This window comes from Micropterus dolomieu, linkage group LG14, assembly GCF_021292245.1.
Source record: "Micropterus dolomieu isolate WLL.071019.BEF.003 ecotype Adirondacks linkage group LG14, ASM2129224v1, whole genome shotgun sequence".
NCBI classification, from domain to species: Eukaryota; Metazoa; Chordata; class Actinopteri; order Centrarchiformes; family Centrarchidae; genus Micropterus; species Micropterus dolomieu.
In genome coordinates, this window is record NC_060163.1 from 10,003,251 (window position 1) to 10,017,684 (window position 14,434).

A 14,434-nucleotide genomic window follows, 5' to 3' on the forward strand; every position below is an offset into this window, starting at 1 on the left:
ATTATAAAATCTGATATTTTTTCCCCCTTCTTTTCAGAAACACATAACATAAACTATGATTATTCCTAACAGTTATGAGACCTCATCAAAATAACATGACATAATGCAGTTTAAAAATAAAATTTAAAATTTAGACCTCATCACCTATTTTCTGTCCAATATTACCTGTTTAATAATTAATGTGCAATATTCTCTGCTGCTATTTATTCACTTGTCCTTTTCGGTTCACCATAATAATTCTTAATAATGTAAATATTGTACATAGCCACACACCTTTATATTAGTGACTTACTTATAAAGTTTGTAATAAATGCTGAACATTGTAGATTTGGATGATGTAAAAACAAAAACAAATACCGGCAAGTAAAATAAAGATATACAGTCTATGGATATAACGTTAACATTACTCTGATAACTTAGCTAACGTTACTTACCAAGCATCAGACATCTTGAAAGAGTGACAAGCTTCACGAGGAAGTCACTTGTGTCCTGACATTTTGATATGTGACTGGGAAGAGACACCTGCTAATTACTCGCCATTGTCAAATGCAGGTAGTTTGCTTTAACTAACTGTTAGCGATAACATATCATTGAAACCGTTTCACGACAGCATGTTGTAAACACAAAAGTGAAACGGACCGCGCGGACTGCGCACATTGTTCGCGAGCGTCACCTGTGCGCATAACTGCGCAGTTTGAGTAATACATTTAAAATGTTGAGTATGTAAAACAGCAACCTCACATAACAAACACAAACCACAACAGTGATAACAATGTCAAACAAATTACATCACGGTAAATAACTAAGCATTATCGAAACTTTGCCTCAAACTTTTAGGCATTTCATCATCAAAACGGAATCCTTGACGTATTGGGATGTTAGGGCGCGTGTGCAATTAACCTCGTATTGTAAAAAACGAATAAATTGATTTTTGTTATAGAGTTCAATGTTATGAAGCTGTACGATGGTATTTATACTACCTATACTCATCTGGATTTTAAAGTGTAATTTTGAGTAAAACCTTTTTATATCAATTAATCATGTTGTAAGTCATTGTCACGTTAATTTTCAGACGGTCCCTACACGAGTTACTACTGCCTTGAATCATGGCCGTCGACTGACTGTACCCCGACCATATGGGACTCGCTAGAGAAAGCTCTCACTCTTCTGATACATATACGATGTAAACGTTTGGGAAGCTAGGATTTAACGAGTAGTTTGGGTGCGCCTTGATGCAGATATGAGGTAGCTGTTGTGAATTGGGCAGCGTTTTAAAGTAAGTTACTTAGTTTTGTCAAGTCATAATTTTTTTTACATACAAAAATGTACGGTTTAACATCCAACAGCGGACTCTTGCGGCCGGAGGAAAGTTCTGGAAGCAGCAGAGCCCTCTTGGTCCACCGCAACATTAAACCCATCAGGACACATGAGGTTGAGAGTAACTTTAGCCTGTTAAGTTTGGCAAGTGAAGAGGACGATGAAGTCCAGTTTGACAGTAAGCAGCTTTTCTTCTTGTGCTACACATGGCTAGTGTTCCGTTAATTTACTGTGTGCTCAGCCCTATTAAGTAAACATTAGTGGCGGTTATCCCACATTACTTAACACACTGACCCCAGAATGAGAAGTCTGATCTGTTGAGTTGCTTTATTGCTTTTTTTTTTTAAAGTGGCAGGGGCGTAGTTAAGTATTTATAGGCCATGTGAATACAACGTGACTGAGCCGTCCTTCCCCCTCCTCCTCAAGCTGTAGGGTTGTGATGCAGTCCGTTTGACATGGAAAGTCGGCATTTACAAGTTCAAAGTCGGAAATTTCAAAGGGAACGCCCCTTTAAGTCTGAGAACCTAATGCTGCATTCCTTTTACCTCGGAAGTCGGAGGTTGGAACTGGGAATGACCTCACACCCGAGTTGATGGCGTTCCAGTTAACACATCGGAAAACCTCGCTCGGCCAGCCATTGTTTAGAATAGCCAGGTTAGCTACTGATTCGCCGTTTGATTAAAAAACTCATTGTAGCGAAACGTCCGCAGACAGCAGTTGGACAGCACTTTTTGTACGAACATTTCTATGAGTCACAAGTATACAGAAGTGCTAATAAACAGTAACAACAGCTTTCACTAACTGTTGATAGCCATCTTGGATCACGAAGTCGGGGCAGTGCGGTTCTCCGGAGGGGGGGGGGGGCGGAGTATTCTCTTTGAAATTTTGATTTCGGGAAATTCCGACTTCCCATGTCAAATGGAACGCACCATCACTGCCCCGATTTCGTCATCCAAGATGGCTGCTCTGAGTATAAACTCGATAACTGGAACGGCGTCAACTCGGGGGTGACGTCCGACTTCTGAGATAAATGGAACGCACCATTGAGTCCACCCTGCCATAGAGCTCAACAGTAACTGCCCGCTTTTTTCACGGGTCTGGTTCCAGGAGTAAATTCCCCATTCACTTGACCCATTGGCTTTTCCAAAAATCCTTATTTAAGGAGTTTTAAGCCATGAACCAATCCAACCAACCACTATATAAATCATGATCATAAAATATTTGAATCAGAGCAATTAACAAAAAAAAAAACGAAAAATGGGGGAAAAGGCAAAGGGACAAGACTGTACATAATTTTTTCATAAACCATTGCGATGTATACTTTTTCCAAGGACTTTCAACTTAACGATAGTTTAGCACGCTTCTTCTTGAATTGAATCCTTCTCATAGTGTTTATATTGTTGATATTTTGTAGTTTGTGTTGTCATTGAAATGGTACAGTGCTTTATTCCGGACTCCAATCACCACTCAGGTGTCAAGGAGCGTATCACAGTCTCATAGCTGGTGGTGAGTCATCGGATGGTCGTGAAATTATGGCTCATAATCAAAATCCCGATGCAGAATATGAATGGGATTTTTACTTCCGGAACCTCACTGTTGAGCTCTACTAGAGGGTGACAGCTTCTGTCTTCCAGTTCTTCTTATGCTATGGAGTTTAATGGCGGTTAGCATGTTGCAAGAAGGTGCCAACCCATTTCTTAAAATCAATCTTAAAGCAGACAGGAAGCCAGTGGACTAAGGCTAAAACTGGGGTTACGCTTTTTACTTCCAGTTTTTTTGTTATCTTGACCAACCGCACATCTCGCAGTTTTTATCCCACATACTTAGCGACCTCGTGTTGATCTTTGAAAATCCCATCCGCTTGTGTCACCTCGACTCGATACGCCTCGTCTGGCCTTTTCATCTGGCTGTCATCACTTGAAACACTGCCCTTCTTCCTTTTCTCATTCATAAATCCTCTCTTATCTGCTTCTGTCTCTCATACTGTCTGACACTTCCTGTCCTATTCCCTTTCCCACAAAAATACTCCTGTCCTGTCAAAACCCCATGATAAAGTAAAAAAAGGATTCCTGTCTCGTCCCAATCCCAGAAGAATGACCAGTCCCATTCAAATCAGGGGATGGACCAAAGCGTCCATTAATGAAGCATTGCATATCATTCCACAGAGAAGAGCTATGTGAACTGCTATAGAATAAATGGTCCAACGTTTCTATTTCCAGAGAGCAGAAGGAGCATTTTTCATCTACAGAAGGGATAAATTTCTAAATAATCTCGTTACAGGGGTAACAATGGTGAAGAATTTTAAATGATATTTCTTTAACTTTATTTGTAATTAAAAATTGATGTGGGTTACTCCATGCTCTATTCCAATTAATATTTTCATACCGGGGGGTCTATTTGAACCTGCATGCAGGGATAGATTTTGCACATAAAAGGTTCTTAATTACTTTGTTGTTGACTTTTCTGTCTAGAAAAGATAGACCATTTATTGAAACACTACATGAGAAAAATACATTCATTTGATCCAAATCTTTCTCATCTCTAAGTAGGGTGATGATCCCATGGGGTATATCTCTGGTTACAACGTCAAATTCTTTTCTTGGAGGATGGAAGTTAAATTTATGAGTGAAGTCTTCATATGTTGAAATTTGAGTTATTTAACAGTTGGGCTACGAGTACAATGTCATGTTTAAACCAGTTTTGTATAAAGAGAGTCTTGTTTCTATGTATGATGTTCCTGTTGTTCCAGATAAAACATTTGTGAGGGGAGAAATTGTGTTTGTATAAAAGTGACCAACAAGTTAGAGCCTGTTTATGGAAGTTTGACAGTTTGATTGGCAGTCTGTTGATGGAGTATGGGCACTGAAGCAAGAATGTGATTTTACCAAGTTTTTCAAAGATAAAGTTTGTGACAATGTTCCACAAACTGTTTGGATTTTTCAAAAATCTTTTAAACCAGTTGATTTTTAATATCTCATTGAAAAGTGAGAAGTCAATTACCGATAAACCTAATTCCTCAATTTTATTGGTCAAGATGTTTTTTCTGATTTTATGGGGCTTCTCCCTCCATATAAAGTTATATAATAGTTTGTCTAGATTGGCACATTGTAATTTAGTTATTTTTATAGATGTAAATAAATATGCTGCTCGTGAGAGACCTTCTGCTTTAGAAAGAAGAACCCTGCCATATGTAGATATATCTCTTGTAAGCCAAGAATCAAACTTTTTATCAATAGAGTCGTACAGTAAAGAGAGATTACTCTCTGTCATTAACTTGTGATTATGACTGATTTTTACTCCAAGATAGGTTACTAAATTCTTTATATTTATCCCACATATTTGACCCGAGTGCTTATTTTTAAGAGAAAAAAGCTCACATTTTCATAGATTTAGATTCAAACCTGAGCTTTCAGAGAATTTGTTCACAACCTTTAGTGCACTTCCTATTTGGGATTCATTTTTTAGAAACAGGGTTGTGTCGTCAGCCAGCTGTGATATTTTTATTTCTCTTTCGTTTAATGTAATTCCTTTGAATGAACTCTTGTGAATTAGGTCACAAAGAATTTGGGCTACAATCAAAAATAGAAGAGGAGATGTGGGGCAGCCTTGGCGGTTACCTTTCTTTATGTAAAATCTAGGTGAGGTTCCATTCGCCAATTTAATACAACTGTTTCCTCCCATGTACAGAGTTTTCACAGCATTAATAAAATTCTGATCAAAATTAAAAAACTTTAAGGTGTCAATAATAAATTTGTGGCTTACCGTGTCAAAATCTTTTTGAAAGTCTAAGAATAAGATAAGGTGTTCATCATCTAGAAAGTCTTTGTATTCCATCAGATCCAGAACTAAGCGAATGTTATTGGCTATGTGACGGTCTTTCATGAAACCAGATTGGCATTCATCAATTAAAGTGTGTAATTTAGATTTGAGACGTTTTGCTAAGATAGATGCTAGAATCTTATAGTCATTATTTAGCAATGTAATGGGTCGCCAATTTTCAATTAATAGAGAGTCTTTGTGAGGTTTTGGAATAAGTGTTATGACGCCTTGCCTCAGAGAGGGAGGGAGTTCCCCTCTGTCAAGAGATTCTTTGAAGACAGCTAGGAGAAATTCACCTAATGACTCAGAGAAACATTTATACATCTCAGAAGTCAGGCCATCACAGCCTGGTGATTTATTGTTCTTTAACTGAGTTATTCCCCAATTAATCTCCTCAATAGTTATGTCCTGACAGCAGATTTTATTATATTCTTCATCCACACAGTTAGGTGAGTCAATAAGGTTAAAGATTTCATTTGGATCTTTGAGATTATTATCTTTTGAGTAAAGTTGTTCGTAAAAAGCACATATATAGTTTGATATTTCTTTACTGTCCTCACTAATCTTTTCCCCAATATTAAGTTTTCTTATATTATTGATTTCTTGTCTTCTTTTTTCCATGGTAATGAAATATCTGCTGTTTTTCTCTCCCTGTTCCATCCAATTCCTACGTGACCTTATAAAAGCTCCTTTTGCTTTGTTCTCATATAAGACGTCTAGTTGATTTTGTAAGTCTAGTAAGGCATTATTATCTTCTTGGCTCAGCTGCTCTTTTTCAGTATAATTTTCATTTTTAGTTCCTCATGAGATAGTAGAGAATTATTTAATTTCCAGTAACCGCTAGAGAGCCTCCCTCTTTGTTCCTTGCTGACTTGAATAGATAAAGAGATGGCCTTATGGTCTGTCAGAACAGCAGGGGAAACAGTGCATGACTCAACGGAGGGCTCTAACTCAGCCAAAATAAACCAGAAATCTATTCTGGACTGTAGGGTATGGTTTCTGTTGCTCCAAGTGTATGTTTTCAACAATGTATGTTTTTCCCTCCATATATCAGTGAGATCCAGTCTTTTTGTAAAGTCAAATTTGTATTCGAAAACAAGTCAAGACCTGTCATTTCACACATCCTACAGTTTGATGAAATGAGAGTGTCAGGCAACTTTTGAAACAGCCTCTTCTTTACATTCTGGCACAGTGACCAAGTTTCTCAGCTTGGTCATGTGTTTATAGCAGACATTCAGAGGAGGAGGCTGGTGTCCGCTGGAATGGGCAGATAAGCGTTACTGCTGTACACGCCCCCTCATGTATAAAGAAGATGAGCCCATTTTTTGCCTTGGAGGTGAACAGGATAATCATTAGTACCGCTCTGAGTGCTTAGTATTGGACCAAAAGTGTTTTAATACAGAAAAATGGACCTAGGAGACAAAAACATTGTTGAAATGATAGCAAGAGTAATTGAAGAAGGTAGGACTGTAGAGAAGAAATACTGTGGTTATATGTGTATTTGATTTTAGTGGGATTACAACAATGTCAAATATAAACTTTTGTTTTGTGCCACAACCTCCAGTTCTCAATTTCCTTTGGAGGTGGTGTTTCTTTGTAAAAATGATGCAAGAGTCATGCCCAAACAGTGAGTTCTTGCATTTTAATGTATTACTGTTTCTGCTTATTTTATTATTTATTTTTTTTATTTCATATGCTCAGCTTCCGACATAGACAATAACCATGAGGTGTTGATGGCTGGTAAACATTACCCGTCCATCCATGAGTTCGCCTCAGCAATCCCCAACCACCTTCTCTTGGGCTCTCTACTAGAGCACCTGTGCTTCGTCTACGAGAGCAATCCAACACGCTCGCGTATGCTTTTTAAAGGTATGTAATGAGATGTTGTTTAGAAATTGTAAATATATGTTTATCATTATGATTGTCATTAATTTCAAATTGTCCCTCTGATAGTTATTGGCCAGCGTTTAGCCGCTATGAACCTCCTCTCACCTTTAGCCATAAGTGATGAGTTTAGCACCGTCAGACTCCAGCACAATCGGGCCTTCACTGAGCTGCTTCATGCTGCCAGCTCCTCGCTGTACCCACAGGTAACTGGACAAATCACCAGTAGGTGTCTTTGTAGAAGTTGGTATGTTGTCAGTTTTGATGTTGGGACTAGTTAAACTTTTTTAATGAATTATGTTAAGTGAGTATTTGCACTTGGTATACAGTAATAGACGTTGTCAATAAGAGTATTGATCAAAGCAGCAAACGCAGCTTACGGTTTTGTTAAAAGAGAAGTGCTTCAACAGGTTACTAACTGGTACAATATAGTGTTAATTGTTATCATGTGCACAGTGTGGTAACTGTCTTCATCTCATTTTGCAGGGCCAACAACTTCTCGGCACAAACACACACAATCCTGCTGTAAGGTAGGTTGAGTAGTTTATGATGTTGAGTTGCTTCAAAGATATCGTGTATATGTAAGTGTTGTATAAGAGATGTTTGTTTTTGGATTCGCACAGACCTAAGGAGGGACTTTTTCAAGCGCAGACGTCCCGGTATCTTAGTGAATTTGAAGAATTATGTCGACTTGGAAAAGGATCATATGGAAATGTTTTTAAGGTATTTTACTCCCTCATATTATTTTTTAACTTCTCTGAAGACAAACACAAGTTGAGTTGATCAACACAATGATGTTATCTTTGGCATTATCTTGTAGGTTATTAACAAACTGGATGGACAACATTATGCTGTGAAGAAGATTCTCATCAAAAAAGTGTCAAAGGATGACTGCATGAAGGTTGGTCCGTCAGTGTTTTATGAAATGACCCTTTTTATGCCCAAATGCAGATATATAATAGACTAATAATTACATAATTCTATTTTGCTTTAGGTACTCAGGGAAGTGAAAGTGTTGTCCAGCCTGCAGCATATTAATGTTGTGGGCTATCACACTGCGTGGATGGAACATGTTCAGCCTGCTGCATGTGAGTAGTTTAGTGAACAACAACACTGACTCTTCCTATCTTAACACGAGCTTTATGTGAAAAACATCTTTGTTGCAGATCCTGAATCTCTCCTGCCTGCACTGGAATCACCTGGACAACAAGACAGGTAGGATCCAGCGTCAACTGATCTTATTAATTGTTATGGATATTTTTCATTGTATTTTCTTTTCATTGTACAATACAAATGATCATAGCATATTAATTGATAATGGAATTAATCAAAGGTGCTGCCATAGTATTATTTATTATGTTATTTATAAGGCTTATTGATACTTAATATTTTTACCTTCTGGTGGACTACTTGTATAAGGAAATAGCTTTAAAAGTTGGTAGGGTTACAAATTTCTGCTAAGAATGTATTATTAATACTATTATTTTTTGACAGGTAAAAAAAATCAAATACTATTTACACTATAGTATTTATCTCAGCTAATACTCATTATTTAATCTATCTTGACTCCTTCATTCCCAGTTCTTGTGACAGCCATGACGGCAGCAGCAGCAGCTCCTCGATTGTTTTCCAGAGCCTCAGTCAAGCACAGACAGATGCTGCTTCAAGTGCCAAAGAACCCCCAAGAGAGACCCAGCCCATCAAAGCTTTAGTTCCAACCCAAGAGAAGGACCAGGTGGTGTGTCCCAAGACGATGCGTCGGATTCCCAAGAACTACATCCCCTGTGTGTTCCTGGGACAGCAAGGTCCCATGAAGAGCTCCAAATGTCCTGCCATGGGTTGGGAGAGTTCAGAACTGTCAGAGGAGGAGTCCAGCAGGAGTAGCATCGAACTGAACAACAACTCCTGCATCAACAGAGAATATCAGCCGCGGGCTGACAAACATACAGTAAAGCCTTCTAAAGAGGTAGTTGCTTAAAGAGGCTTTCAGTGATCAAACAAATGATTAGAAATATTCTGTTTTATAGCTTACTGAAAGTAAATCATGTGTTTTTTAAAATGTACACTTAGAAACAACGCAAGATTTTCAGTTGTGTTTCGGCTGTATCGGCAGGTACACTTCCACCTGATGCTCTATATCCAGATGCAGCTGTGTGAGCGCTCACTAAAGGACTGGATCTCTGACAGGAACACCAAGCAGAGAGAAGAACAGACCATAAGATGTAATTGTTGTTGTTACTTTACAATATACTTACTGATTATATATATTAAAAGCACACAGCTTTACATTGCTAGCGTCTTAGGATCTATAGATGTTATACATTTAACTTTATTCATGCTGATCATTTATTTCACACCTGTTCTGAGTTATAAAAGTATACTTGTGGTAAATAAATATATTTTTGTATTTTCAGGCCCTTATGGATGTGTTGATCCTGAACGCACACTCGGCCTGCTGAGAAAGATACTTGAAGGAGTAGCGTATATTCACTCCAGGGGAATCATTCACAGAGACCTGAAGGTAAGGTGCTTTGTTTGATCAGATGTGTTGTCTCTGTAGCTTATTGCAATTGCTTATTACAGTCAGGTGCAGTTTGCATTGACACATGGGTGTTAAATGGCCATAGGAGCAATGTCAGATAAGTTATTAAAAGAGTCCTGTTCACTATCTGTCACAAAGGAAATGTGTAAATTCTCCCAGTAGTTGACTACAAAGGCATATAGTCTCTCAGGCAGTATTCTTCTCAACACTTGTGTCTTGTCTTGGACGTGTTTTAGATAAATATCACGCTTGCAAATATCCTGAAGCCTCTTTGGCTGCTGAATGAGTTTTAGTAGCTGGTCTCTCTGTCTGAAGAAACATGGTAGTGTCAAGGTAGAGGGTAGGTGGCCTCTCTGGTTGTAGACTGTGAGTGGGGAGGTCAGACTGAGGAGTTTCACCAGCAGAGAGCTGTTCCTTACATTAGACCTGTGGTTCAGGAACAGGAACAGACAGTTCTCCCCTGCGTTGCTCAGCTTATTGATATTGGCTCCGTAACTGAGCAGCAGGTCCACCAGCTGCTTGTTGCCCATGCTGCATGCCTCCTGTAAAGGTGTCATCCCAGCGTTGTTCACAGCGTCGGCCTCGGCCCCCTGCTGAAGCAGCTCAGAGATGCAGCTAACGTTGTCCTCTAGGGTTTTAGTGGACTTCATAGCCATTGCCACAGCAGACAGGTGCAGAGGAGTGTTCCCAGAGTGCTTCACCCCCTTAAAAATAGTCAAGAATGTGCTTGAATTGAATGAAGGACAGATGTATAACCTAATGCACACATTTCAACAGGATAAAGAGCACTGAAAGGACAGTAAAGTGAGGGCAAAGGGGTGTCGCTGAGTGTCACTTATGCAAAAAAAAAAATCTAAAATATTCCATTAGTGAATAGTATTTTCAACATTTTTTCATTTGTTTGGTCTACCCCAAAAGAGTAATTGCCTAGTTGATTTGAGACCTACGCTATAGGTGATTTGCCTGATATTAGATGGCAAACAGACTGGGCACATGAATTGGGTGTCCTTTTTTTATGCTGAATTGGTCAAAGTTTTTTATTCATTTTGTATTTTCTTTCTTTAGCCTGTCCAAGGTTAAGATTTTATATCTTCGTCATGACATACATTTGGACTTGGAGTAGCTATGACAGGTTTATAATGACTGCAGTTGAAGGGTCTTTTGTATTTTATTGTGAACGTTTAAGCAAGAAAAATACAGGAAATGCAAAATACCAAAAAACAACAAAACTGAGGAACAACACCAACCATGTTGATATCTGCTCCCTCCTTGATCAAGGTGGCTATAATGTCCTTATGGAGGATTCCAGCTGCCATATGCAGGGGCGTCATCCCGCTGTCGTCCACAGCATTAACATCAGCACCATAGCTGGAGAGAATTTTGACAGCAGACAGAGCCCTGTAGCGTACTGATAGGTGGAGAGCTGTCTGGTGACTCTTCTCCTCCACCTACCAAAGGAACCACATCAAACACACCTTAGCCAAACATTTCGAAAGGAATTATAAAATGGATTTGAGGATTTAAGAAATATTTTCATAGATTTTCATTGTTTCTCTTTTGATCTGCAAAATACTTTTCTCAGAAACTCAGTTTCACAGATAGGAGCTTAAATTAGTGGAAAAAGAGGCTAATACATTGATTGATGTTTCACCTTTGCATTGACGTTAACACCGTGCTCACAGAGGAGCTGTAGACAGGCCTCCGCCTGCCTACACAAGCCCATCACAGCAGTCTGGATCTTGGAACCTGGTTTGCTCAGGATGCTCGGCCAGCTGGTTATCACTAAGTGCAGAGTGGTTCGGCCGAGCTGGTCTCTGTGACAGAGGTACAGCGGGTGAAATTGGTGCAGAAGGAAAGCTGTTATTAAAAAAATAAAAGGAACCAGTGACATGCTTGTCATTGGGTTGGGTGTCAGGAAGTCAGCAAGTTACCAAAAATAAAATTAGACGGTTCGTGTAAACACAGTCTTCTTTGTTTTAGGAAATGAGTTTATTTTATTCCAGCTAAGTTGTTTTTGTTAATTTTATGAGAGCTTTATACTGCAAGAAAAACAACCTCATGGAACACTGTAGTACTGATGGCCGAGATGGTTAGGTGTTAGTGTGTGTATATTTTTATACTTTGCCGCGTATATGTTTGTCCAGACCTCATTTCAGGGTCTGCCCCTGCTGACAGCAGGCTCTGCATGCTCTTTACTCTTCTGTAAGAGGCAGCCAGGTGAAGGGGAAGTATGGCAAGTCCCTAAGGCAAGACGGGACAAGACAGGACAAGACAAACTGAAAAACTGGAAAACACAAATGTGTTGCAGTCTAACACTACAAGAAGTATATTCTTTTTTGCTATTTTCTTTTCTCTGCACAAATTGAATGATCACACTGGAGCATAAACATGTCACAATTGTGAGTAAACATTGAGCTTCTTGTTGTTATTGTCGATTTGAAGATATTACAACATATAAGATGCTATGTTTGTGCAAATGTGATGTATGTAAATTAAAACTTACATTTAACATGTTTAAATTCTCACAGGTCATTTAAAAAAAAATTGTTGCAGCTACCTTCCAAAAAACGTCTTGTGCACCGTCTTGTATCTTGATGAGGAAGTTGCTCCCATACTTCCTTGACATGTCTTCTATACATCCCAAGTCTTCATCCATAATTGCAGTATAGAATTCATTGTTGTGAAACTTCATAAGGTTACCGCCGCTATCTTCATGTTCCTTGCTCCCTAACATGACCAGGCATCGCAGCCTCACTGCTGTCTGTGCCATTTAGTCTTGTATGCGGCAGCTGAAAGCTGGTTCGTCTGGTTTGCAAGCGCACATTTCTCAGAAGGATGTTGTTCATTTGGCTGTCCGAGGAGGGAAAATGAAATGCGTATCAGCTACCTCTGTTTGCTGTGTGTGGTAGTTTCAATGGCTACTTCTGTTTTCTGTATTTGGTAGTTTCAGCATCTACTTCTGTTTTATGTGTGTTTGGTGTTTTCAGTCAGTCTGATTTCATCATGTAGGTTTGAGAGTGTCAAAGTGTGATGTACCATAGTGTCACAACTGATAACTTCTTGCTGCAAGCGGGGCCACTTATGGGGACTGGTGACACCCTTCTGAGTAATTTATACGTCGTTTCAGTGCTTGTGGTTCTTTCAAATTTTACAGAGAATTATAACTTTGTAAAAGCTTAAATGCCTACCAATCCATCTTTTAAAGTACAGGAAATAAAGCACAGTATTTACAAATTTGAATAGAATAGTTTATGTGATGTGAAGCACTGGATTTTTCTGAATCATCTGTACTTTTTACAATGGCTTCATCCAGCAGCTACACGACAGTCATGTAGGATGTATCTTCCCATCAGAGACATTATGGGGAAAATTTATGAGAAAAATAAGTGAAGATTTAAAATGTAATGTTAAATGGCCTGAAACCCTAAAATGTCTGTTCTTAATATGTTGTATAAAAACACTGTGATCTTGCACGCAAAAACCTTTTTGCATCTTTACACCTAGTGACATAAGGAACTAATTGTATTGTCTTTGTTTTTTCCACAGCCAAGGAACATTTTCCTCCATGGTCAGGACTGCCATGTTCGGATTGGGGACTTTGGTTTGGCCTGCAGGGATATAATACTGGATGGCCACAACAGCTCCACCTCTCTCAGCAGTGGTACCATATCTCTCAGTGTATTTTATTGACGCAGTACCTCACACAATCCCCAGTAGATGGCGCTATTTGCTTTAAAGTCACATTTCTGGTGTGTTTTGCAGCTTCCTCACATACTACAGGTGTTGGCACATTTGTATATGCTGCACAAGAACAGCTGAAGGGCTCCCATTATGATTCAAAGGTAAACACATTTATGGTATGACAACTAAATTATGATGAATTCAGACTGAAGTTTTAATGTAAAACGACACACAATTTCAAGCTACACTTAATCATTATTTGATTCATCTTCATCATCTTTTCTATCTTCTTCTATTTAACAACTGTCAATCTTAACTGTATGTGTGTTGTTTTTTCTCTCCCAGTCAGACATGTACAGCATCGGAGTGCTGGCTCTGGAGCTGTTCCAGCCCTTTGGGACAGAGATGGAGCGGGTCCGGACCCTTGGAGACCTGAGGGAGGGGAAAATTCCAGACTCGTTCCGCCACAGATGGCCACTCCTCACTGAGTACATTGTGAAGCTGACGAGTAAAGAGCCCAGGGTTCGGCCCACGGCCAGCGAGCTTCTACAGAGCGAACTTTTCTGCAGGAAAGACATAGTATGTGGGATATATGGATATATTTTAGCTTTAAAAATAATTAACAATGACTTTTTATGTTATAAAAGATTTTTTTTATTTACAAAGTATGCAGCTGTCTGGAAACAAAGGTAAATTCCATTTAGGATTACTTATAATGTTATAACTCGGAATGTGTCACCAGAAAGCTGTGCCTGTTGGATCCAGGAAGGTTTGATCACACTTGCATCTGCAGTAAGGACCCTAATAGTAATTAGCAACTAATTTTAAGAATATGTTTTCCCCCTCAGGTGATCCATGGTTTGCAAATAAGGGTTGAAGAGCAGGAGAAAGAGATCATGCAGCTGAGGAGACAGATCAGTCGGCTTGAGAGCTCAAAAGTCACAGTAAATTTCTCTGAGTCGGACAAGACCTGAGCCTTAAAAATGTCGACACACTACAGACTGTGAAAACGTCATTTTTTCAACCACTGCAGTACAATACTTAAGTGACTTGGTACAAGTGGTAGAGTGTGTGTAAAGCATTTGAGTGTGTCTTGTACACCTGGATGTAAGGGTGCAACTATTTATTCTCATTCAGCTGTTCAATAAAACCTACTTCTGCTATGTCTGGTGAGATTTCTGAGAAGCAATA

The 14,434-nt window shown here is 39.0% G+C and overlaps 3 protein-coding genes across 8 annotated transcripts in view; 1 reads left to right on the forward strand and 2 right to left on the reverse strand.

The window, feature by feature from the left end:
* pms2 (PMS1 homolog 2, mismatch repair system component) overlaps positions 1–1,566 on the reverse strand; it is a 9,414-nt gene extending 7,848 nt beyond the window's left edge. The window contains exon 1 of one of the 3 annotated variants that reach the window (XM_046069380.1): positions 1,320–1,566. In XM_046069380.1, the coding sequence (XP_045925336.1) occupies positions 1,320–1,339 (20 nt within the window). In that variant the 5' untranslated portion in view covers positions 1,340–1,566. Of the gene's footprint in view, positions 1–434; positions 741–1,319 lie in introns of those variants that run through there. The other 2 variants (XM_046069377.1, XM_046069379.1) reach the window with 2 other exon arrangements.
* Positions 1,051–14,406, forward strand: eif2ak1 (eukaryotic translation initiation factor 2-alpha kinase 1; the record flags this gene model as incomplete). 4 transcript variants are annotated; one of them, XM_046069383.1, is given in 17 exon segments in its annotated part: positions 1,051–1,276; positions 1,347–1,495; positions 4,870–4,955; positions 6,838–7,005; positions 7,090–7,226; positions 7,507–7,550; positions 7,644–7,743; positions 7,841–7,921; positions 8,015–8,108; positions 8,187–8,235; positions 8,602–8,986; positions 9,134–9,242; positions 9,435–9,541; positions 13,109–13,223; positions 13,325–13,404; positions 13,589–13,822; positions 14,092–14,406. In XM_046069383.1, coding segments are annotated over 14 exon segments (1,797 nt in total). In that variant the 3' UTR covers positions 14,218–14,406.
* On the reverse strand, positions 9,371–12,371 carry LOC123983213 (ankyrin repeat domain-containing protein 61-like). The gene is made up of 5 exons (XM_046069385.1): positions 12,120–12,371; positions 11,709–11,803; positions 11,214–11,376; positions 10,810–11,010; positions 9,371–10,266 (listed from the first exon to the last, which is right to left on the reverse strand). The coding sequence occupies exons 1-5, from the start codon at positions 12,330–12,332 to the stop codon at positions 9,634–9,636; spliced, it is 1,305 nt and encodes a 434-aa protein (XP_045925341.1). The 5' UTR covers positions 12,333–12,371; the 3' UTR covers positions 9,371–9,633.
* Positions 14,407–14,434: the final 28 nt, after the last annotated feature.